This window comes from Syngnathoides biaculeatus, chromosome 13 (assembly GCF_019802595.1).
Source record: "Syngnathoides biaculeatus isolate LvHL_M chromosome 13, ASM1980259v1, whole genome shotgun sequence".
Lineage (NCBI taxonomy): Eukaryota > Metazoa > Chordata > Actinopteri > Syngnathiformes > Syngnathidae > Syngnathoides > Syngnathoides biaculeatus.
In genome coordinates, this window is record NC_084652.1 from 16,105,629 (window position 1) to 16,132,339 (window position 26,711).

Sequence of the window (26,711 nt, forward strand, 5' to 3'; positions counted from 1 at the left end):
AGAAACCTGTTGGAGTCTGCAAAAGACTTGAGACTGAGACGGAGATTTATCTTCCCACAGGACAATGATCCAAAACATAAAGCCAAATCTACAATGGAATGGTTCACAAATAAACGTATCCAGGTGTTAGAAGGCCCAAATCAAAGTCCAGACCTGAATCCAATTGAGAATCTGTGGGCAAAGCTGAAGACTGCTGTTCACAAACGCTCTCCATCCAACCTCAGTGAGCTCAAGCTGTTTTGCAAGGAAGAATGGGCAAGAATTTCAGTCTCTCGATGTGCAAAACTGATCGAGACATACCCCAAGTGTCTTGCAGCTGTAATTGCAGCGAAAGGTGGCGCTACAAAGTACTAAAGGGGGCCGAATAATATTGCGCGCCCCTCTCTCCAGGTTTTTATTTCTTAAAAAAATATAAAATATCCAATAAATTTTGTTTCACTTCACGATTGTGTCCCAATTGTTTATTCTTGACAAAAAAAAAAAAGTAAATTTTTATGTTTGAAGCCTGAAGGCCTTTTGCTTCCAGTCCCAAAACTGGTAGCAGTTTAAATAGGAGACGCTGGGCTGTCCGATCGTAATTCAATAAATACAGCTGAATTTGGACCGAACGTTGTGAATACTAGACGTACGGCGCTCCTGGGGATGACTTCAGTGAACTATAATCATCATCTGTGCAATCTTAGTACCATAATTTCACGGCTATAAGGTGCACTTACATGCCTTGAATTTTTTCCAAAACGGACAGGGCGCCTTATAATGCGGAGCGACTTATACGTGACGCGTTTTCCAAAATTTGTTACCGACCGGAGGCATTTCCTGCTGACATGCTAGTTATATAAAGGAAAAGCGGACCTGTAAGAGGACAGCATGTGGAAGTTGCAGGAGAAAGTATGGGCGTGGAGAGGACGCTAAAGGCACGCCCCCCAGAATGTACATAACACCAGTATGTGTTTTGTGCTAAACGAAACATAGCTTTGGCTAAGGTCCCCCAAAAATGGCACCAACAAAGAGATATGGTTACAAAGAACAAACAACCGCCTTGAATAAACAAGCGCAGTTCATGAACTCGGACCTTGCTGATATACTGGGAGCCTACAAGGTGAAGTGACCCAAGTTGGAAGAACAGCACGAGCAATGGATTAATTAACAAAGAATAAACGATTGCCATGAAAAAAAAAACAACAAAGCAACTTCATTCGCTGGACATCGCAGTGAACAAAATAAAAGTGAAGTTAGAGCAATGGATGACAAATGACGAACACGTTATTTGGAGGCAGCCCCGGGTGAGTTATGCCACAATTTCGTTAAGGATTGTGGATGCTTGGGCTAACATGTCTGCTTCCACTTCAGGAAGTAGGAAAATGAGTTTTGCCAAGTCGAGAAGACCAAGCTGAATTTCCGTGGAAACAAGATGAGGTGGCCCAAGTTGGAAGAAGAGCACAAGCAATGGATTAATTAATTACAATAAAATCTACCAACTGAAAAATAAATAAATAATATCGGCCTGGTGGACGACTGGTCCGAGCGTCTCCTTCACAGATGCTGAAAGTCAGGGGTTCAAATCTGGCCTTGCCTGCATGGACTTTCTGTTTTCTTCATGTGGCTGTGCAATGGTTTGATTTTATTGCACTATATTAGGATGTAGAAGTGGACTTTTATTTCATTCTTTTCAATGTTATTAAGGTTATAATGAATTGTGTGTTTAAAAATGTTCATTGTATGGTTGAAAATGCCGTTAGATGTTAATGGAAGATCTGAGAAATATAAGATTACTTCTTGTATTGCATACTGTATTTTAAACCCACACTTATTGTGTGGCGGGAGGATACTAATTCCACTTGTTTGTGAGCCTTCCTAGAGAGAGGTAGGCATTGATTTTCTGCTCCACATATTTTCATTGTTTTGTTGTAAAATGTGAATATAAGTTAAAGACGTTTGCAAAGTTAGTGTATTTACACAGGTGCAGTATTGAATATGTTTCATTGATTTCAAGCATAAACTTGCTAGCAGGAGAAGTACGTGAAAGGCTGACCCGGTCCGAGTGCGTTGCTGGATGACCATGTGGTTTGTGCGGTGGGAATGAGTGTTGGCAGAGGGCGCGTGGTGACCGAGTTTTTGGTGTTGCGGAGGAGCGAGAGTATTTGTGAAGATAAATCTGTGAACACCCGAGAATGTGTCTCTTTTGGAATGCAGAGAAAAGATGAAACCATTTTGAGACCATCCAAAGTGTGTGTTTTCTCATCCATCCATCTATCCCAAAAAAATGCACGACGCAGAGTTAGACCCACTACACCTGGGTGGGTTTTCCCCAGGTACTTCAGTTTCCTCCCACATACTAAAAATCATGCATTAATTGCAGACTCCAAATTGCCCATGTGAATGTGAGTGCAAATCGTTGTTTGTTTATACTTCTGGGTGTACGCTGCGTCCTCATACATCACCCTAGTGAGGATAAGCGGTTAAGAAAATGGATGAATGGATGGACAAAAGTAATCTGAAAAACAGTTGTGGTTATAAATTACAAGGGGGAAAAAAACAACAATAGAAGATAAAATCCCTTGACACAGCATGTAGAATCCAGTATAATAGAATCAAGAAATCCAAATAATAAAAACAAGCCCGTTTGTCATTTTCTGGGGCTGGTCGTTGTTGACCAAAAATAGGGGGGTGATTCATTAAGGGTGCGGTTGGCCTAGAATTTGATGCTATCCCTCTGGTTGGATGCTATCCCTCTGGTTCTCTATAACAGACTTAGTTGACTGGACGCTGTCTCTTCCATGTACTCACCACCAGGTTTAGAGCACAAATGTGAACATTCTTCGCCTGCTCGGTCTTGCTCACGTTGTTGCTGTGCTCACACACAATACTATAATTGTCAGAGATGAGCTTGAGATGGCCATCTGCCTTTAACAATTCACTTCCATTCTGACTGCAGACTTTGTGGCATTCAAAATTTAAATTGAGTTGTGTGGTGTCAGCTCTGCAGGTCACAGTCATATTACAGGTGTCCATGTCGTTCCACATCGATGCCACCTCCAACTTGACGGGAGACACTGCAGCTGTAAAGTTGACCGGTTAGCGTGCATGTGCAGTAGTTTCACAATCACAGCAAAGATGTTTTGGGGTCAATGTGACCCAGGGCAAATTTGAGCACCCGGTTGCGTCAGCAAGGGCATTCGGCGTAAAAAGTGTGCCAAACAAATATGAGCGTTCATCTGAGATGATACGCTGTGGCAACCCCTAACGGGACAAGCCGAAAGAAAGTAACTTACTCTTTTCATTCAGGTCTAATAAAAGGCAATAATGTCCCTCGGTGAAATTGACTCTGCATGCATTCTCAGCAACAGTGATGATGATCCAACGTTAATGTTTTTTTTTTTTTTTTTTTTTTGTAATTTACATTTTAAGACCTATTTATGCAGAATACTCTGAAATACTTTTTTTTTTGCTCCCGCTGTACAGTGTTCCCTCGTTTAACGTGGGGTAAACGTGGGGGTTACTTAAAAAAAACATACCCACGTTAAGTAAAATCAATGCAGTTGAAGTTGATTTTTTCTGTTCCTTTTTTTCATTGACTGAATATTTTTTTTAATCTACAGGATTTTTTTTCATTTACAGTGCATGTTTTTTTTGTTTACATTTTTATTTTTCATTTCTTATATGTGGTTGAAGTTTTTATAAACTTTTCTCAGACAGGCATTAAAATTTTCTCACATTTCTCTCATTCAAACACATTCTAAGTTCATATCTTTGTAAATTGAATAGAAATAAATACAGTACTGTATTCTTGAATGAAACTAAAGATCAAAACCTGTTTTAGGCCAAAACATTTATTTTAGAAATAAATATCTTAGTGCTTTATCAAGGATGTATAAATGTTTTCTGATAAAAAAGAAAAATATGATTGCATTTAGAAATGACAAGTTTAATTGTATTGATTATTTTAAGAGGTTGGACACACAAAAAATTATTAACTCACTCAGGCGTAGTTTCGAGTTTTTCTGTCCGGTTCAAGTGACTCTGCTTTAGCGTCCTTGTTGCAGGTGTCTTTTTATGGCTGAAAAACATAGCTATGTGTCGTTGTTGGTGCTCTTTTGTTCTTCTGGGCAAGAACATTCCCAAAAACAAACCTGCCATCTTTGATTATGTTTGAGAACTTAAGCCGCGACGCTTGTGCACGTGTGCCAAAAAACACCGCGGAGCCCGCCAGCCACCCGCACTATTTAAAGTGTATGGAATGTCTAATTTGTAACGCAAATTATCTTTTCTAGACGAAAATATATGTTCAACTGTTCCATGAAATGCGTATCCTGTTGGATGTTTTTTTTTTACCAAAAAAGTGCTTATGAATTAAAGTTCGCGAACTTTGACTTAGTTTCTCTCACCTGCAAAACGACTCATTTCGCGGACAGACCTATGATGTCACAAATTCTGCGATGGGCTGTTTTGGAACGATGAGAAGCTGGGAGTATTTTGTATTCACGGCAAAGAAAAAAACATTCATTTAGAGAATTCCTCAATGACTGTAAGCTGAAACCAATCCGTAAAAATGATTTATTATTTTATTATTATTAGGGCTGTGTCTGCTTCTTCATCGCCAGCTACTTTGTCTGAATTCGAACGTACGTGCTGTCTAACTGGCTCAAATTTATAACCTTTAACGTCTTCATAAAGCTCGTATTCTTCACCGTCTTGGTGGGACGCTTCAGAATAATGTTCATTGCTCGAATTATCGGAAAATTCATCGGCGTTTTTAGTGTATTCCTACGGGATCCATGTTGCTGTCACAACGTCCTACGTCACCTCCCTGATCGGCTTCCTCCACCACATTTCTGTCCTTTTCCGGCGGATACAGCAATGTGCGATCATTTGTTGCAAATACCCGAAAAACAAAAATGTTTCCTTCATAGAGATTTAAGATTCGTATTCAGCATAAAATCTGTATAATATGAGCAAAAAGGTGCATTAGGGTCCTTCCATTCCCTTTGAAATTACGTGGTGGCGGCCCTCGAACCCCGCTGCCGGTGTGACAGTCTGAAAGCTTCCCTGTGCTGAAAAGTCTCCTTGTCATTATTGCGCATACGTTACAAACAGGGGAACTCTGGGCACATATCAGACGCTTACTGGGAAATCTACCAGTCTCATAGTTCTCCTTCTTCTACATAGAGGGAGATAACATATATCCTAACCCTAACCTAACCTTAAAACAAAACTTGATTAAAAAAAAAGATATATGATATCTATTGTTATAACATATAACATATATGTACCTTCGCTGTGTTCGTCTGAGACGTCCAGAGCAAACATGAACACTCGGCGACAAGTTGTCGAATGGCACATGTTGAAGCATCAATGGGGATGTTTCAGAATGGCCGGATGTTTACAAAATATACACCCACACGCATTGATATAGCACCGGGAGCGCTCAGACCGTCACACCGGACAAGCGCACCTGAGCTCAGTGCGGTTCGCTGAAGGTCCATCAATCTCCATGCCAAGTGTCCTGTACACTACAGAATATGTTCATCTTGTCTAATTTACAGCAGTGTGGTTCTTTTAGGCTGAAGAGGAAGAAGACGACACAAGTGTTGAGAAAGAGGAAGATGATGCAGGACCACTTAAAGGAAGACTCTACCCAAAATGCATATGTACAATAAACCCTCCAATGTGAAGTAATATTATTATTATACATTTTTTGCACATTAGTTGAAATAATAAATTGAAAATAAAGAACATTTTTGAAATCCAAGCGAAATCCGGATATGTGTCAGCTTTGACAGCCAGGCCCGGAAGAAACATCCTTGACCCCGCCCCTGACTTCTCCACTGCTTAGCATTACAGACCATTCGTTCTAGCTAAGTCAAGATGCCGACGTGTTCTGCACCAAACAGCAACATAATTGAGAAAACACACCCAAATTTGTCCTTCTTTAAACTCCCGTGGGGTCGACCTGACTGGATAAAGCAGTGGCTGTCACAGTTGAGGCTCGCTCTTAAGCCGGGGAAATTTGCAGGCATCTCATCATTAGTGGTTGTTAGCCGCTTAGTTATAGCCTCTCATGCTTATACTGTATAAGCAACAAACTTTATGAGGCGGCACGGTGGCGCAGCTGTTCAATCCCTGACCTCCGTGTGTGGAGTTTGGGTGTTCTCTCTGTGTCTGCATGTGTGTAACCTGCCTCCTGTCCGTTGACAGCTGCGGTGGGCTCCAGCACTCCTGCGACCATCGTGCGGCTAAGAAAATGGAAGGATATATACGTGTAAGCACAAAACACTTCCCGGTTACTATTTACGGCGATACACGTGTGCAGATCCCCCTGCCCACCATCCCCCCATTCCCGCCATTGGTCGATCGCGAGAGACTGACTGCTTGAAAAGTACAACTTGGGGTAAAAATGTCTGGCCACGCCTGCTTGTATGTTCTCTTCATCTAAACCAACTCCTCAAAAAGCATCAAACAAAATCTCCGCAGTCCATATAATGGGGCTGATATTGTTCGTCATCAGCGCCATGCCCCTCTACAACAAGTTCCACCTGTGTGTATTCTGGTTCAAACGCTTGAACATTGTACATTGTTACGTTTGTTTTTTTTGGCTCAATGGCAGGAGTAGTAATAACGGCATCAACTCGCTGTTATACTTTATTGGCTCTTAGCACACAACACTTCCTGGCTCCCATTTACGGCAATGCGCCCCCTAACTCCCAGCACCACCACCAACCCACCCAATCCACCCCACATCCCGCCGCCGGTCGATTGCGAGAGGCTGGATGCTTGAATAGTAGATTTTGGGGGTAAAAAAAAAAAAAAAAAGGCTGGCCACGATTGCTGTATATTCTCTATGTCTAAACCATCAAACAAATCTCCGAGATCCATATAATGGGATTATTGTTCGTTGTTAGTGCCACGCCCCCTCTCCAACACGTCAAGTGGCAGCTGTGTGTATTCTGGCTCAAGACCACAGGCTTGAACATTGTACATCTTGCTATTTTTGTTTTGTTTGTTTGTAATTATTTTTCACAAAAATCGGCCACAAAATGCCAGATACTGGACGTTCTCTGTTCGGTGAAAAGTATCCACAAGCAATGGGGGGTCAGAACAGCAAGCACTGCAGGTGTGGCAAACGCTGATTGGCTGTCAGTTTTCCAGCCGGGCTCATTGGAATGTCTGAGCGAGAGAGGAATTTCGATAATAATTTTCCGATTTACAGATGTTTCTGGTGAAATCTGTGGTTAACTCTGGCATTAAAAGAAACACTGAACGCTCATCTACTAACTTTTAATGTGTGCACCCATTCCTGTAATTTTGGGAAGAGTCTTCCTTTAACTACTTCACAACCATGGCCAATGAACTTCAGCCTAATGGCGGCGGGGCCTCCTGGTCACCCCCGCAGCAGCGGCCTACAGTCTCTTCGAACACGATGCGGGGTTTCCCTATGTCAGGGGTATGGTCAAGCCACTGCCCTGAGCGGTACCGCCTCTGACAGCTGTCCCACAGCTGCTCTGCATTGAACACTAATTAGACAAGGCATTTAACCCTTGAAAGTGTCATCGGCATTTGCCAGTTCTTTGCGATGTGTTACTGTGTGGGACACTGTACTGCATGAGTACGCAGGCGTTTTGTCATGCTTCCCTTTGTTACAGCGTGTCTGTGCCATCATAGCCAAGTGTTGTTTTTGTTCATGTTTTCAAGTTTTGCCTCCATAGTCAACGGACCTCGTTTCATGTTTTTGGACCTTGCCTTGAGCCTCGCCATTTTGTACCTCTGCCTATTCTGGACTGCTTACATGTGTATGACCTTAGCCTGGAATAAAACCACCCTCACCACCATACCTTTCCCTGTGAGTCCTGCATTTGGGTCCAGCCCCGAGCCTCGTGCTCTTGATACCTTTAGTCAATATGAATACAGAACACAACGCACATTCATATGCTGCAAAAAAAAAATAAATAAATAAATATAAAACTGCACCACTGTAAAAAAAAAAAATTGACAAATCCATGTGGCTGCATAAAGTGAACTGCGTTGTAACAAGGGAACACTGTATTCAACCTTCCCAATAATGTCCCTTCTCAGGAACAGGAATTGCGCTCTTTGTCAGTTTGCCCTGGGACACGTTTAACCCTCCCATTATGTTCATTTTTCAGGAACAACAAAACCTTTTCCGGGTCAATTTGACCAAGGACGTGATATGTGTTTTTTTTTGGGGGGGGTGCGGGGAACACTAATGATGATCCGAGACATGTTTAAACCCCCCTTTACGTTCATTTCTTAGGACTAGCACCAATGTTCTTTAGGTCAATTTAAGTATGTTTAACTATCCTCTATTGTTCATTTGTTTCAAGAACAACAATCAACACCTTGGGTCAAATTGACTTGGATCTCAACAACCATTTTGATCAATGACATACCTTGAACTTGAACATTGTAGTCAGCCAATGTTTGTTGTTTAGCACCTCCAAGTACTGCAGTGTAATATCCATTGTCCAGTGCATGTACATTTCTTAAAATCAAGGCAAAGTTTTCTAATAATGTGACTCTGTTACTGTAATTTTCATATATTGTTATTGGGGATGAGGTGTCTGCTCTTAAAATGGTGAAACTTGTATTGAAATTCCAGAATAGTTGGTCATTATTCTGAGTAAATACAAAAGTTTTCTTCAATTCCAAAGTGAGGTTGGTTCCCAGCTTCACAAACCTGGTCTCAGCTTGGATCCCTAAACAACGACCCCAAAGAGACCACATCAGAATTATACTTCATAATATACCAACTGAGTAACTGAATATTTTTATTATTAATAGAATGTTGACTATTTTCTTGTAATATAATATACGATAAAAAAAATATCATACATTGATACTTGCGACTTTTTCAAAACATACTTTGCAAAAATAAAAAAGCAAGTTGTGACCAGCAACTTGTGAAACCAGATTAATTTTATTTAAACTTTATTTAACCATGTAAATGATCAGTTAAAACAGAGCATCTCTTTTGCAACGGTGACCTGGCCAAGAAGCCAGCGAGTTAAACATCAAGTCCGCTTCTTCTTCTTCTTTCGGCTTAGGGGTTGCCACAGCGTGTCATCTTTTGCCATCTTAGCCTATCTCCTGCATCTTCCTCTCTAACCCCAACTGCCCTCATGTCTTCCCTCACCACATGCATCAACCTTCTCTTTGGTCTTCCTCTCGCTCTTTTGCCTAGGAGCTCCATCCTCAGCATCCTTCTACCAATATACTCACTCTCTCGCCTCTGAACATGTCCAAACCATCAAAGTCTGCTCTCTCTAACCTTGTCTCCAAAACATCCAGCTTTGGCTGTCCCTCTAATGAGCTCATTTCTAATTTTATCCAACCTGCTCACTCCGAGCGAGAACCTCAACATCTTCATTTCTGCCACCTCCAGTTCTGCTTCCTGTTGTTTCTTCAGTGCCACCGTCTCTAATCCGTACATCATGGCCGGCCTCACCACTGTTTTGTAAACTTTGCCTTTCATCCTAGCAGAGACTGTTCTGTCACATAGAACACCAGGCAACTTCCGCCAGCTGTTCCAACCTGCTTGGACCCGTTTCTTCACTTCCTTATGGCACTCACCATTGCTCTCTATTGTTGACCCCAAGTATTTGAAGTCGTCCACCATCGCTATCTCTTCTCCCTGGAGCTTCACTCCACCCCCCCACCCCTCTCATTCACACATATATTCTGTTTTACTTTGACATTCCTCTCCTTTCCAGTGCATGCCTCCATGTTTCTAATTGTTCCTCCACCTGCTCCCTGCTTTCAGTGATATCGCGATATCATCTGGGAACATCATGGTCGAAGAGGATTCCAGTCTAACCTCATCTGTCAGCCTATCAATGACCACAGCAAACAGGAAAGGGTTCATAGATGATCCCTGGTGGAGTCTCACCTCTACATCAAATACTTCTGTCACCCCTACGGTACACCTTATCAATGTTCTGCTGCCATCGTACATGTCCTGTACTATTCTAATATACAGTATTTCTCTGCCACACCAGACTAATCATCATGTCAATCAACTCCTAAGCTTTTCCCGTCATGTCCCAACATTCAAAGTCCCTACACTCAGTTGTAGGCTCTTTGCATTCCTCTTCTTCTGATGACAATGAATCCCGTTTCCTCCTCTTCTTTGTCTTCAACCCACTGTAGCTGAATTACTACCGATGCCCTGCAGGTTAGCAGCGACAGGGGCGGGCGTTGTTGACCCGTGCCACGATTGATCTGGTGTGGGATTCTTAGATGAAGGCTCATATTTGTTTGCCACCGTTTTTACACCGGATGCCCTTCCAGACGCATGTTACTTATTCAGTACTTGAGATTTTTTTTTTTTCATTTCACTCTTTCTTACTCAAGTAATTACAGTATTTCTAGAACTGCTTTTGGCTTTAACTCGCATAATATTCTGAAGTACTCTACTCTAAAGTACATGAGTAGAATATTTGGCTACTCTTCCCACATCTGAGTTTATTTCATTGTTGTGTAAAGTAAAGTAAAAGTGTGAACTCTTCGTAGCAGGTGCTACAGATTGTGTGTTTTGTGTTATCCTTTCTTTCTTGGGTTAGGTTTAAACTTTTATTGGGTCATATTCTTCATTGAAAAACATTTTGTCTCTTGTCTAGAATAATAGTTACGCTCCAACATCCACAGCAAAGTGAAGACTGGAACAGACTTCGTTCAGTGTCGTCGCAGCGTGTCTTTCTTCTCCATGGAAGCCAATATCCTGCAGCTTCCCCTCCAATTCCAGCTGCCCTCATGTCTTCGCTCACAACATCCATCAAGCTTCTCTTTGGTCTTCCTCTCACTCTCTTCCCTGACAGAGTGGCGCAGTCCACACAGATGCTCCTCATATCTGCATCACACACTTTCCAATAAAAAGGGTCCAGGAAAAAGTGTCCTGCTGTGTGGATCCAAGTACAGGCGAGTCAGCACTGTGTTCCACCTAGACTGGAGGGGGAAAACATTTACATCACAGCTATTTCTCTCTGTAATTTTTTTGCATTACAAATATATTTGGGATAAAAAAAAAAATCCGTTCTATCCAGATAAGGGATATGCAATGGTCATTAAAAACAACTCATTAATTAAAAGATTCAGAATTTGAACCCAAGTCCACAGATAATTCACAGCTACATAGCATTTTACTTTTGAACATTCTCAAACATGAAGGAAAACGTGTCTCGCGTGAAGGCACCAGGATCACATTGGCTATTGTTAGCTCATGCTGCATTGTAGCTGAAAAAAGTATTTTCCACTCCAGCAATGGTCAGATATAACAACAATTCTATGCCCTGCATACAGCTGATTTATTAAGAAAGAAATAATCATTCAGAAATGACAAAACAGATTATTACAAAAGCTTCTACTTACTGTTCACACGGCTGCAGCTATCTTTGAAAGGTATCTGTGGGGTTGTGAGAAGTCTTGGACTTTCGGAGTGGGAAATCCGCCAGCAGTGGGCATTCCAATTGAAACTTCTCGCTCGGAAATTTCGACTTTCGAGCTCAAATGGAATGCAGCGTTACTTTAGGGATGCAAAAAGGGGAAGAGCTCTTAAATTGCCGGGCGGAGACGCTGTTATCAGTCCATCAGAGTTGTTGGGTGGAAACCCCCACAGTAATATTCCATTTAGTTGTAAAGTCATCTTGGCCAACAGTCAAAGAGGTAGCACGATTTGTTGGCACCAGAATTGTCTACTACAATTATCTACTACTAAAACCAACAGGTGAATAAAACACACACCCCTGAAAACGCTCTTGGTGGTTTATCCGTGCTTATGCAAGTCCCCCCCAATGGGCATCAATTATTTGCAAATTTTAGCTACTCTCGGTCTAGCCCGGTTCCAATCTCCTGCAAATAGCTGGCCTCCACCTTAGTATCATTTAAAAGCTCTCACAAGTTTCAGTTCCCCCTGAGCACACATGGATTTGTATGTGTATCCTCTTCATGAGCGTATCCTCTCCATGCAAATAAAGCTGAAGCAGAACTAGAAAAACATGTAACCTCTATTTGAGTTTGTAGAAGCACAGTAGAAAAAGACTGAGTTCAAGCAAAACCACACTCACAAATTCTGAATATTAAATTAGCAATAGTGGGTGGTAATGTGGTACATCAACTCAAATAATATTTTACATTACATGTAATTGCCACAATACTTTTAATGCACCATAGTAATTACTTTGACTTGAGTATTTTTGTGGGGAGCTCAGATCAATACGTTTGCTTTTTGTTTATTCCTTCTTGCATGTGTGCACCTATTTTCAGACTCCATCTTGGACTTTGCGGCGATCAAAAAGGATCATTCACATCATTTGACTCCAATTCACCTGTCAGACGGCTCAAGGCAGTCACATGACCGCAAACGTACTATTCACTAGCCAATCAAAACTGCTCATTTTGGGGGAAAGAACAGCTGGGAGACTGTGTTTATTTAACAGATTCAAGAAAAACAGCTTTATCATGGAGCTCTTAATGTGTGATCTGCCAAACTTGGATTTTTTTATCCCACTTCTAACTTGAGAAAACCACATGCGGTAAGTTGCAGATGTTTTTTTGTTGTTGTTTTGGCAATGGAGATGCCAAACTTGCCACTGTCACTACGGTGTTACACAAGCACACACAATAACTGTGTTCAGCAAAAAGCTTCTTCATGAAATGCATCCATTTTCTGAGCCATTTATCCTCATGAAGGTCGCGGGAGCCAATCCCAGATGTCATTGGGCAGGAGGAAGAGGATACACCCTGAACCGGTTGCCAGCCAATCGCACGGCACATGGAGACTGACAACAGTTTTACTCACAATCACACCTAGGGGCAATTTAGCCTCTCCAATTACTGCAGTGCACGGTTTTGAGATGTGGGAGGGAACCAGAGTGCCCGGAAAAAAAAAACCACAGGCACGGGGAGAACATGCAAACGCCACACAGGCGGGGCTGGGATTTGAAACCTGGTCCTCTGAACTGTGAACTGAGCTGGGCCGCCGCTCCGCAAGCGAGGACTTTCTTTAGGATCTTATGTCCAGACCGTAGGCCTCCGAGTAGTCAGACTCCGCGTCATTCCCGTCCGAAGAACCATCCGAATATTCAATATTATTAACAGCCACAGGTTGAAATCTGATTGGACGTATTCCTCCGTCTTCCCGATAGTTCTATTTCTTCATCAGATGAGGATAAATCCGAGAAATCAGCGCTGGGCGTAATTGTGAAGGAACGTAACCGAGCCTCAGTTTGAGCATATCACATGTCACATCCGTGCAAGTAGGTCATAGGGTTAGAGGCTAATATGGCGGCGCCCATGAAAATTCAAAATTGGCGATATAAAAATCCTAAACACAACCTCAAATGATATCTGATGAAAATCTTTATTTTAAAGTTACAGTACCAATGACATGACTTACAGTATCTGATTATTATTTTCAACGAGTGGACTTCCCTTTTAAGCAAATAAAGAAAATACGTAATGTTTCGGCAGGGCCAAAATGTATGTGTTGTTGGTTTTAAAAAAAAAAAATCCCCCAAAAAAATCGAATTGAAAAATTTTAAAATTCAAATGATGGCATGTGTGTTGATTCTCAAATATCAAGTTGTTCCGTAACACTTGTGAGGATAAGCGGCTCAGAAAATGGATGGATGGATGTTTTTTTTATTATTGTATTTGATGTTGATGTATTTTTTTTTACTGAAGTACAGTAAATATTTGGATAAAGTGGTAATTGTAAAATGGGAATGGTAATTTTTCTGTGACTTTATTTTTGCAACATTCTGTCCTTAAATTTTTTTAAACTTTTTTCTCCCTAAAATACTAGTTATTCTGGCAATGTTTTTTTTTTTTAAACAAAAAATAGATTTTTTTTTCCCTGAAGCTAAAACTGCTCCTTTACGATTATTTTTTTTTAACTTCTCATACAACTATTTTGACTTTAAAGGAATTTATTACTTTCCTGTACCATTTTGCATTTTTTTGTGAGGGTGAGGGGGATGATGTTAAAAAAAAGATTCTGTAATATAATTTCCATTTAAATACCTTTTCTGAAAAAAGATTATCATCAAATGTTATATCTTTAATATTAATGTCACCTTTTTTTTTTAGAAGGTAAATTCTAGTTTAGAAAGTTAAGGTCTGATGATAGAGTCGATTGTATAATTACCCTAAAAACATTTACTTTACGATTAATAATATTCTATAATCTCACAACACTACTAATTTCATTCTCAGGTCATTTCATTGATCACAACGGAGTTGTCGTCCCATTGCACACATAATGAAAAAAAACATCTTCGATTTGATATCTGGTGATTTTCTTTTTTTGACACATTCGTCACCCTAGAGTGTGTAATTCGTACAGTCCCCAAAAAAGACGGAAGGAAGATTTTTTAACCAAGCGTCATTTTGCCGTTATTGTTTAGATATTTTGAGTGACAACAAATTCAGCCCTGAGGCTTTTTTGAACAGTTTTCCGAAATTGTCCTCCACATGCGTGTAAGAACTTGATGCCAAACATCCGTAAAACTTTATCTCTCTGATGTGGCGTGTATGTGCAGCAAACAGTCGAGCATTTATATGGAAGATGTGATCCGCCAACTGATAAAACAACACAGTACACACACACACACACAATTTTTTTTTTTTTTTTACCTTGCGCTTGTTTTTTATGAAGAAGACCGAGGAGCAGAAGTAAAGCCAATTCCATGTCGATTCAGATAGAACTGGGTTAAAAGAAAAAAGAAAAGAAAAGAGGACGTCACACCGCCCGACTCGTTGTTTGCAGAAGCAACCTTCAAAATAAAATAAGCCCAAGATCTATTTTTGAAGCAGCCAGCTTCTCGCAAATCAACAAGTATGGGGGTGTGTCTTCCGTTTTTATTTTATTTATATATTTTATATAATTTTTTTTTATTTTAAAGTGCCACTGTCATGAAATGCATTATTTTTAGTATGTTATTAATGAAAAAAAAACGGCAGCCGGTATGGACCCATCCCTTTTTTCACCACAAAACATGATTTTGACGTATATAACTCTTTGTTATTCCCACCATGAAAATCCTCTTGAGGGATTTGTTTTCGAGAAGAAGCAGGAAGTGACGTACACAGCACTCAAGCGGTCTCTTCTGTTTATACTACTTTTACCTGCTGGAAGGTAGCTCGTTGTCCCTCCGTGTTAGCCAAAATGCCATCTCAATGCATTGCTGGACATTGCTTGAACACTCAGGAGAATGGATTTACCCTTCATAAGTTTGCAAGAGACCTGGTTCGTTGTGAAAAATGGATTGCACGGGTGCAGAGGACGAGAGCTTCATGGGTTCCAAATGACAGGTAGGTGTGTATACAGCTACGTAAAAAAATAATAGTTTTGGGGGTGACCACGTAATTCGCCTCTCATAACGTAACAAATGATCCGCGTACGTATGACAGGGGTGCTAAATTTGTCGATGTTGGCGTCGGACAGCTTCCGTGTCGAGCTCGCTTGCGAAGACATCGGCCCCGATGCAGGAGGAGAAAGGAGCTTCCCCCCCGGCACATAATAGTTTTTTGGGGGTGGGTCGTAATCCTCCCAGAATGTAACAAAAGATCCGCACAGCTAAATCGGGGGTCCTAAATGTGTCGATGTACCCGTCAGCACCGATCACGTCTTCAAACGGGGTGGCTCATTCAGTGCCGAGCTGGGGTGGCTCGTCGCAGCGCTGGGTCGCGGTGGCTCATCTCCGCTGCGGGGAGCTGGATCGGACAGGGAGGCGGTTTGGCCGTGGCATCGTCATCGCTCACGGGCGAGGTAGTTTTTATCACTGCCGCACGGAGTTGAATCGGTTGGGAAGGCGGTTTTGCCATGGCGTCGTTATCATCGATCGCGGGCGGGGTTGGGACATCTGGTAGTTCTTGACATACCCCAGATCTGCCGATCAGTATATCCTTTGAGGCTGTCACAAGCTCATTTAAGTTACAACAACTGTACTTGGAGGACTTCTGCAAGATCCTGGGCAGAGATGACCTCATTTTGAAGGAGAACACCATTTACAAGGCCATCCTCCAATGGATCGCACACCTCCTGGAGAACGAGGTAAAAACATGCCGGTGGTCCTGGCCAAAGTAAGTCAGCATGCATTTCTGGTTGTAAAATTGTTGCACAAAAGAAGTGATTTATCACAGTGGTCCCCAATCACCGGGTCGCAAACCGATACCGGGCGAATGGTTGATTGTCTATGTGTTCCCCGTGATTGACTGGCAACTAGTTCAGGGTGTAGTCCACCTTTTGCCCGAAGTTAGCTGGGATAGGCTCCAGCGCCCTCTGACCTTGAACAGGATCAGCAGTGTTGAGCATAGACGGATTCCTCCATTTTCTAATGATTGCTCCAACAGTGGACCTTTTTTCACCAAGCTGCTTGGCAATTTCTCCATAACCCTTTCCAGCCGTGTGGAGTTGTACAATTTTGTCTCTGGTGTCTTTTGACAGCTCTTTGGTCTTGGCCATATTACAAGTTTGAGTCTTACTGATTGTTTGGGGTGGACAGGTGTCTTTATGCAGCTAACGACCTCACACAGGCGGGTTTGTGTGTTTATACCAGTATTACCTGCGGGAAGGTAGCTCTTTGTTCCTTCGTGTTAGCCAAAATGCTGACTCGTTGTATTGGTGAATTTTGCCAAACACTTGGGAGGATAGATTCGCTCTTCACACTTTTCCAAAAGACCCGGGTTGTCGTGAAAAATGGATTGCATAGGTACAAAGGACAAAAGCTTTGTGGGTTCCAAATGACAGGTAGGTGTGTATAGAGCTATAAAAAAAAATCATAGTTGGGGGGGACGACAGCACGACACCCAGAGTTTTGTCCAATACCGTTCAATATTTAGAAGGTGATAATAAACGAGACAAGGAAACATGGAAAAACAAGAGACATTTGGAATAGAGAACCCATATTTAATGCCGAAGTCTATATTTTCACCGATATAGTGGACTGTTAATTTCCTTCTGCTTGTCTTGTACAACTGGATCTACAGATGTATCTGGTGAGTAAGTAATTGAGATTTACACAGAAAAGTTTGAAAGCGTATGAAAGTCTGGACACATACAAATACTTCGTTGCTGGATCTGTTCTCAATCAGGAACAAATCCCACATAGTGATGTACCCACTCAGATTTTTTCAATACAAATACCAATATTCAAATAAATGACCCCTGGTTTTACACAAACTCCCATTCATTAACTATGACTGGAAAAAAAAAAATTTGCCTCCGTATACGGTAGCATATTGCGGCCACACGTTAACCTCCGTAAACCTCTCTGCGACACCCTTTTAAAAAAAAAAAAAATACGCACTCTTCTCAAAGGAGTCAATTTGGAACTATAAATACTTCTTGGTAATTTGAGATTGAGAAAAATAATTATTACCCGAAATGAAATGATCGCTACGCACTCATGTGTATTTCGTTGGGCACCGTTTAATTGCCGTAATCCATCGATCTACGGTATTCCATAGAATGATCTCTTTGAAGAATTGTCTCGTCGATTGTGATGACCAACAACACAGTAGGTCTTGGGCATTTGGAAAAATGTGCTCCAGTTCAGCGATTGCCAAGCACCTTTGTTTGACCGGGAACCCATCGCTCTTTTCCGGTCTTTTCAGCTAGTATTCTGTAGAATGATATCTTTGAAGAACTGTGTCATCTATTGTGACAACCAACAGCACAACAGGTCTCGGACAATTTGAAAAATATCCGGTTCAACGGTTCACGCACTGCAGAGCAGTTAGGTTTGACCGTGCAAACTGTGACGTCATGTGGATGAGCGCTATACTACCTGATGCTCAAATTTGCTAAGAATCAAAGAAAAACTGTAGTTTGACTTCACCTTTAAAGAATCCCTTGGATCTGGTTAAAATTAGTACACAATGAGTTCCATTGTGTTTTTGGGCATGGCTCCTTGAAACATTTTTGTGAGGCTACTCGTCACAGGTATCGCTATTAGATTTCATGTAGCTGTGGGGAACTGGCTGTGTGAATGTTCTTATATTTCATAGCCCTTTACTAGAGATTCATGTTTCATGCCAAGTCGCCAAAGTAAAGACACAACAAATGCCCATCAGGTGGCACAGGAAAATTCTGCATGAAAACAACGAGGGACCTGGTTAAACATTTATTCACATTTGCTTACACTGGTCTCACCGCCAATTGAATCGATATTAGCACTAGCAGCATAAGGGTTTCTGTTAGAGCGTGACCTTACTGCCTACAGTATTTAAATTACTCATCGGCAGTAGTTAGACTCAAACTGAAATGTCAGTTGTGGTTTATAAAAACATTCTGTACAAACTGAACATCAGACTTTCTCAATGAATACAGTGTGATTTGCCTCCTTATGAGACAATGAGAATTAAAGCTGCGAGAAGCAATGGGTTCTTAGTTTACTGTTTCATGGTGAATGTTCAAACGTCAATGCCCTGTTTCACCCACACGCAGAGAGGAAAGTCAAATCCTGTATCGGTTAATGTATTATACTATCTATCCAAACCTGGTACCAATTTGAGAACTACTTTTAGCTCTAGTGGACTTGAGGAAAACCCTGGGAATTGTGAAATCGGCCCTACCTGTGTCTTTTTTTTTTTGAGGGTATGCTCATGCTCATATTAGTATAAAGGAAACATATGGCATGTGCAAAAGAACCACAAAAACACCAGAAACAAGTGACAGGTATTGGGGGAAATTGTACGTGGGGATTTCCTGAGTAGAGTCAATATGGTTTCAGGTGAGAAATTGCTCAGCACTGGGTAAATATTTGAATTTTCCACAGAAAGCCATCAGCTCACCATCTCCGCACACAACACACACTCATTATTTGCTCGTGGAAAACATCACGTGATTTTCTAACATACAGGGGTTTTTTTCTGATCTTAAGTGGGCACGTCTAAAAATAGTAAAATTGACAAAATTAAAAAAGAAAAAAACTACATCGGACTGTACGATACAAAAATGCAAAGCAGTGTTAAGGCCACACTGAAAATAAAATTCCTTTTTATAAGACAAGAATAAAGTTGCAATCTTACAGGAATAAAGTATCTCAATAAGAGTATTGATTTGTATTTGGAAGAGGACATGGTATTCCATACCGTTTTCGTAGGATTCTTGTTTAGATGCTCAAAGGATGAATCAAAGCAACTGGACTGTTCTTCTTGAAGGCCACCCATCTTTAATCCCTAAGACCTACTCAGTTCCCGTTTTCCTGTGTGTAGGCACAGTATTTATTCTTGAGTGGGTGTGGTCCGCGATGGGCCGTTGTTGTTGTCTGCTGTGGTTAGTGAAACGGTCAATAACGTAGAATTAAAAACTGGACTGCGCAATCTGCATCCATCATTGGTTCTGCCATGGTCAACAGGCTCTGACTTCTGGTCAGGGCAAAAAGTATGGGAAGCATACACACAGTGTTATGGAAAACAATGTGGTAAATATATAATAATTAATTATGAAGGTTAAGCTGAAACACACTTACCGGTCAAAAGTTACTTCTTTGTGAGCGCCTGCATGGTTTTGACAGCCAACAGCCCAACAAAAATGCTAAACTTAACGTATTCAAATTAAATTCAATCTTATTATGTTTCACAATGTACAATTGTAAGGATGTCAAAGGATGTCAACTTTCACATGTAATAGTACCCAAAGCAATGTTTTGCCATGACTGGAAGTTGAAGCCGAATTACTACGCGAGGAGGAGTCTGTGGAAACGGCCGTCCTCCATCGCGATCAATGATTCACTTGTGTTGTGACAAAACGGCTCATTCGGGCCACTCTTCCCATTGAGTGAGGTGAGATGATTCTTCACCAGGATTGGATTCAGGATGAAACGTCTCCCACAAACAAGAACAGTTGCCTTGATTCAAACTTTGCTGTTTATCATTTTTAGTTATTTTATTTTGGAGGAGGAGGGGGTTAGTGGTGCCTTGAGATACAAGTGCCTTGACTTCCAATTTTTTCAAGATACAGGCCTTTACTTGGCCTATTTCTTCGTCTTTCAAGCAGAAAATTGGCTAAGAGTAGCTACAGACCCCCACCATTAAATAGCGGCAGCAAGCTGCACAAGATCACTGGTTTCTTTGCTGTGAAAGGACTATATCAGTTGGTGGCGCTAAAGCACCATTGAGCTGGTTTGACAACTGCCGATACACTTCTAAGACAACGAACAGGGAAGGACCAAACTTTAGGTACAGTTGTGTTTTGTGCTCGCATTTTCCATGTGTGCTGGTTATGTGGGGACCAAATACTCTATACAGTACTGTACAACATTATTATTTGGTGTAAGTAATGGGATTTAAAAAAAAACATTTAAAAAAAATTATATTGGTGTGCTTTCGGGCAGATTAATGGCTTTTCCATTTATTTCAATGAGGAATGATGATTTGATAAATGACTGTTTTAAGATACAATCATGCTACTGCCACAAATTAAACTCCTATCTCAAGGCACGTCTAAATTTTCAAAAACATGCAAATGTACTCTCATTGTATTACAAAAGAATAATGAAAATAAATCAAGTTTTTCTCCCAAAATAGAACTTTATTTTTATAATATTGTATCATTTTTCAAAAACTGTAAAAGTCTTTTTTAAAATAGATTTTTATAAAAATATTGACTTTATTGTCATGAAGTTATGACCTTTTTTAGAAAGTATAATTTTAAAAAGTCTAAAACCAGACAATTGTATCTTTTAGTATTGTGGCTGATTTAAATGTAAAAATATAACTTTTTTTCACAGAAATACAACTGTATTCTACTAAATTTTAAAAAATAAACTTATTTATACAAAAATTAATTTCATCCCCCAAATTTTAATCTCTATTCTCATGAGATTACATTTTTTATCATTGAAAAAAAACTCTATAAAAATATTTTTCCCATAAAATAGAACTTTATTCTCATCTAATTAAAAATAAGTTCCTAAGAAAATGTCATTACTTATTCACCCCAGCCCCCAAAAATGACTGTATTCCTGTAACATTAAAAACATTTTTTTTTCCCTTAAATAGTTATATTGATTATTTTTTAAATTAGGTTTTCTGAACTAAATGACTTTATTTTCACCGTAAAACTATTTGTTTTCACTGTTTTTTTTTTCTTCTTTTTTTTCTGCTTGGACCTTATTTATCTTTTCTTAAAAGGCATTTGTAAGTCCATGGCGCCACAACAGGGGACGCACTGTGCCAGAACCGCAAGGCTCTTTCTGGCCAGTCAGAAGTCCGAAATGGGTCGCTTTCAGAATGGGGGCCACGAAGAAGCATACCCAAAGCCGATGTTGAAGTGGAAAAAGGAAAGACAGTGTGGACAAAATTATTAGGACTTAACAGAAAGTTGTGCAAAGGTTTTGGGACACCTGCAGGAAACAAATAATAATAATAATTGGGAGTTCGGACAAAAATATCGGGACACTTAAAGGACATGAAAATGTACAATTTCTATAAAACCTTTGGAAGACCTAAAGGAAGTGAAAATGTGGGGTTTGGACGAAAGATTTTGGACACCCAGGACGTGAAAATGGAGACTTTGGACAAAAGTATTGGGACATCTACTGAAACTGACAAGTTCCGAAAAGGTGGAGCCACTGCCATAGGATGGAAACGTGGACTTCAGACAATATACATTTGTTTCTTTAAAAGGACCTCTTCCGCCTCCCGCCAGCTTATTCTTTCTTCAGTGCTAGTTGATTTTCTTGAGTTTCTGCTCAGGATTCGTGAGGTGGTCGGGACCCCAGTCGGAAAAACAAACAAGTCCCATTCAGGTCTTCACACATTGCTGATGCGAACGCTGACACGGCCCCGCTCCTCCCGGTAGCTTTGCTCCAAGCGGACCTTCTCCGGGTCGGACCCTTCGGTAAGAATCCCGCCGCCATTGCTCTGGTAACCCTGTTGCGGGTCCCCTGACATTTTGAAGACAGGCGCCGCTTTGCTCTTGGCAACTTTGTCGAAAAAGGCAAAGTCGGCCACGTATTTGCCTGACGGCGACAGGGAAACCACCGGCGGGAACTCGTAGCCCCAAAGGATCTCGTCAGGTAGGTAGGAGGTCCGAACCTGGCAGGTGGCTGACGTGGGCTCAACTGTCGCGCTGAGGATGACCAACAATTCAAAGTCGGCCGATTCGGGATCAGTCCAGCCGCCCCCTGGATGGAAGTGAATAATAAAAAGTGTTTATGATTAATGCAGTCTAGTGATTTTTTTTTAAAGTAATTAATTATGATCTGCATTCAATTCATTCATTTTCTGAGCTGCCTATCCTCACAAGGGAGTGCTGGAGCCTATCCCGGCTATCTTCAGGGAGAAGGCGGGGAACACCCTGACCTGGTCGCCAGCCAATCGCAGGGCACGTAGAGACAAACAACATTCCCACCTATGGACAATTTAGAGTCTTCGATTAATGCAAATTATTATATTAGTGTGGCAAATTACAAGATCGGGATATTTATTCAGCCTTTTGAGCTCACTTTACATCCATTTACATTCCAGTGAATTTGAGATTAGTTACAAGTGCTGCGTACAAACTCAGCAGGAGAAATATTGCTGTTATTTTCTGTTTTATTTACACATGATTAGAAAATAAAAATAAAGTCAATGATAGACTTTATTTTTACATTAAGCATTTACTTTTGGGTTAAAAGTTTTAAAAAGAAAAAGACATTTTTACTCATGAAATTTTGTTTCAATAACATTTGTCCTTATCCTGGGAGAAACATTTATTTGGGATAATGATGAAAATAAAGCAGTATTTTGAGGAAAAAAATGCACATTTTCAGCAGAAAAAGGTCTGAGTATTGGTGGTTTTTCTTTTTAATAAGATTGTAGTGTTGCATTGAAAAAAAACTGAAATCTCAAAAGATTTTGGGGGGTTCATTTGTATTTATGTTAGGAAGGAACTCTAATGTGAAAATAAAGTTGTTTTAGAATTACCTGTTTTCAAAGGGGAAAAAAATCAATCTTAGGAGAATTAATTTTTAGAAGAGTCACATTTTATCTTGGTCAAAAGACCATCGCATAGGGACCCCGTCAGACCTACCCTTGGCAGCCCAGGCCCTGAGGGGGCTGTCGTCGTCGATGACATGGTAGAAGGTGAGCGGCAGGATGAGGAAGGGACTGTCGCTGGACGTGTCCACCTGGAAGGCCACATTCCTCTGGTCCAGCCGGACCGTCTCGCCCTCCTTGGTCAGAGACGACTGGAGCAGCTTACCTGTCACCTGCACAGACAGCGGTCGGCCACTGTCAACACGCTGTCAGCCTTTATCGTAAAAAAAGAAGGAAGGCCGTTCTGGATACTCACCTGGCAGCCCAGTAGGAGGCTCTTGCGCATGTTGGCCACCCTAATCATGAGGCAGGGTCGGCCCTCCTGCGTTGACACCACAGCGTGCTGGCTGAACTTGACCGTCTCGCCTCGCTTCTTCGGACGTGCAACCTGACGATCGACCGGGCAGGACTTGAACTCAAGTCTCAATTATCCGGTAGAGACGAAACATCCCGGCAACATTCTCACCACTCCCTCAACAAATACATGGCAGCTCAGCCTCTGGAGAATCTTAGTGCTATGAAAATACTGAAAACTTTACCTTGGCCAGGAAGGTGCCGGTGATGAAGATCTCCATGAGCGTGGTGATGAGCAGCTGGATGATGAGCAGGACAATGGCGACCGGGCACTCCTCGGTGATGCAACGAAAACCGTAGCCGATGGTGGTCTGCGACTCCAGAGAGAAGAGGAAGGCGCCCGTCAGCGTCTGCATCTGCATCACGCATGGAGTGTGGTTGGACGGAGGCTCGAACTCTGCAACCGGAAGCACGAGAGATACAGCACTGTGGTGACTTCAGAAAAATACGTTTGTTTCGTGTGGTTATTGATTTGTGTCCTCACGTTCATGTGATTTTCTTTCACAAGATTATGGCACTTATTCTAAAACAAACAAATGAACAAACAAAACCATCTTTCTACTTTCTACCCGGCCAAAAAAAACTTTAATTGCCTCAACATATTTACAGATGAAATTTAAGAACTCGTTTTGAATCAGAAATCAAAACAAATGGGTTTTTCAACTATCATTGATGTTTGGTAACCCAAAAATGCGTGTAATAACTCAATGTTATGATTTTTGTACAGATATTCACAAGGATCATGGACATTGACAGAGATTATTTGCCTTCGCTCGCCACATAAAATCATGTGACGGGCTGGATCTGGCCTCCTGAGCCTTGAGTTGACACTTGTGGGTTGGACCTTTCCTGCCTTTGCGCAAACGCAAAGTGGAGTTTTAGGGTTTCAGCTGCATGGTTTGATGTGAACAGATCCTGTTTTGAGAAACTTACTCACATTGGAGCAGTATGACAACCTTTTTGGGTAATTACATTTTTTCACCAAAAGTATAACTGAAATACATTTCTTTTCCCCCTCTGATATGTGCTGTATGAAATGTCCACATTTTGTCCCGTCATGCCACCTTACCAAGCAGGTCTCCGTGCACCAGTGCCAGCAGGTACCACAACACTCCGAACAGGAACCAGGTACCGGCAAAGGTGGCGGTGAACAGGAAGAACTTGTAGCGCCACTGCATGTCCACAAAGGTGGTCCACAGGTCTCGCATATACAGTGACCCCCGCCCGCTAACGTGTTCAATGCGGATGTTGCTTCGGCCATCTTTGGAAAGGACTCGCCGCCGCTTCCTCAGCGTGCCGCCCGTGTTGGAAAGACCGCCGCCCAGAAGGGGTTTCAAGACGTCCGTCTGGGTCTGAGAGTGGCACACCTTCTGGGGGGAGGAGCTAGAAGAGGAAGCGGGGGTGGCGGACGTCATCTGGAGAAGAAAACATCAACTGCTGGAGTCACAGGTGTTTTCGGTTTCATTCTTACACCACATAAATCAACTTTGAAGGCTTTGACATACTCCAAAACTCACCATTTTTGCCAGGTGTTTTCATTCAAGGAGTGACTCAACTTGAAGATTTTTGTCCAATTCCTACCAAATGTTAATCTTGAACAGTGACGAAAATAAGTATTTGAACACCCTGCTATATTGCAAGTTCTCCAATTTGGAAATCATGGAGGGGTCTGAAATTTTCATCGTAGGTGCACGTCTCAATGATCCTTGGAAAGGTTAGGAATCAGCTCAGGACTACAGAATGTACTTGGTCAATGACCTGAAAAGAGCTGGGACCACCGTTTCCAAGGTGACTGTTGGTAAAACACTCAGACGTCATGGTTTGAACTCATACATGCCACGGAAGGTTCCGCTGCTTAAACCAGAACATGTCGAGGCCAATGAACTTTTGGATGATACAGAGGAGTCATGGGATAAGGTTTTGTGGTCAGATGAGACCAAAGTGGAACTTTTTGGTCATAATTCCACTAACCGTCTTTGGAGGAAGACGAATGATGAATTCCATCCCAACAACACCATCCGTATTGTGAAGCACGGGGGTGGTAGCATCATAATTTTTTTTTTTTCTGCAAATGGGATAGGACGACTGCACTTTATTAAGAAGAGGATGACCGCGGCCAAGTATTGTGAGATTTTGGGGAACAACCTTTTTCCCTCAGTCAGAGCATTGAAGATGGGTATTGGCTGGGTCTTTCAACATGACAATGACACAAAGCACACAGCCAGGAAAACCAAGGAGTGGCTCCGTAAGAAGCATATCAAGGTTCTGGAGTGGCCTAGCCAGTCTCCAGGGGGGGGGCAAGGTAGTGCAAATTGTTGGCCGGTCCCAAGCCCAAATAAGCACCGAGGGTTGTGTCATGAAGGCTATCCGACTTTTTAAAAAATTGCCAAACAAATATGAGCATTCATCTAAAGAATTCCATACTGGATCGGTCATGGCCCAGGTTAACAACATCCACCCCCGTCACCATTAACCTGCAAGGGGGCACCAGTAAAAATACAGCTACCGTGGGTCGTGTCATGATCCTGCCGCTTCAGCCTGGGCTGGGCGGGTGTCCGCGGTTGCGCTGATTGGAAGGTGCACACCTGCGCCTCATGCAGCCTGATTATGGTGTGGATTTATATGACCGCGATGACAACTGGCCGGGCCAGTTCGTATGATCTTCATGTCCCGCTCGTGTGCTCCGGTATCCCTGATCGAACCTGTGTGTACCGACCTTCGCCCGTTCTCCGACCACCCTTGTAAGCCTGACTCCTTTGATACTTCTGCCTGCGTTGATTGTTCTCCCGTGTACCGACTCCTGCCTGCCCGCTCACCTACTCTCTTCGCCCGACGTCCCAACTACCGCTGCTGCACCGGACTGCCTGCTCGATCCCCGACCTCGGCATATAATAAACGCGTCTCTTCTTGAACTACCTTGCATCTTCCGAGTTCCTGCATTTGGGTCCTACTCTCGTTCCGATGGGACGTGACAGGTCGAAGATGAAAGAGCAGAGCCTACAACTAAATGTGGGGTCTTTGAATTTTGGGACCAAGGCAGGAAAATGTGAGGAGTTGGTTGACATGATGATAAACAATAACGACTTGTATATTGTGTGTACATCTTACACACTACAATTATTTACTGTCTCACCACACACTACCCTACTATGACCTTACAGTCAGTAACTTCCTTCAGATTACAATGTTATCTACCTGCATGCTTCTACCTCTGCTCTTGCAGGTCTATTTATATTCCTGCCTCTTCTGGCAAAAAAAAAAAGTGTTCAGTACAGGCATTTCCATGGGGGAAGTGGAGGAAGGTGTGTGTTATGTGACAG

The 26,711-nt window shown here is 41.9% G+C and overlaps 2 protein-coding genes across 3 annotated transcripts; both read right to left on the minus strand.

Annotated features, from left to right (window-relative positions):
- Window positions 1-1,976: 1,976 nt before the first annotated feature.
- Window positions 1,977-14,745, minus strand: LOC133510732 (uncharacterized). Its single transcript, XM_061839021.1, has 3 exons — window positions 14,644-14,745; window positions 8,406-8,711; window positions 1,977-3,059 (listed from the first exon to the last, which is right to left on the minus strand). The coding sequence occupies exons 1-3, from the start codon at window positions 14,696-14,698 to the stop codon at window positions 2,752-2,754; spliced, it is 669 nt and encodes a 222-aa protein (XP_061695005.1). The 5' UTR covers window positions 14,699-14,745; the 3' UTR covers window positions 1,977-2,751.
- Window positions 14,746-20,815: 6,070 nt separating this feature from the next.
- LOC133510888 (ATP-sensitive inward rectifier potassium channel 10-like) lies at window positions 20,816-24,806 on the minus strand. Of its 2 annotated transcripts, XM_061839339.1 has the most exons (6): window positions 24,461-24,806; window positions 23,577-23,788; window positions 23,294-23,425; window positions 23,033-23,210; window positions 21,919-22,142; window positions 20,816-21,879 (listed from the first exon to the last, which is right to left on the minus strand). In XM_061839339.1, the coding sequence occupies exons 1-6, from the start codon at window positions 24,804-24,806 to the stop codon at window positions 21,769-21,771; spliced, it is 1,203 nt and encodes a 400-aa protein (XP_061695323.1). In that variant the 3' UTR covers window positions 20,816-21,768. The 2 variants fall into 2 exon arrangements, with proteins under 2 accessions (XP_061695323.1, XP_061695321.1); XM_061839337.1 differs by having other exon boundaries at window positions 20,816-22,142.
- Between the last annotated feature and the right edge of the window lie 1,905 nt (window positions 24,807-26,711).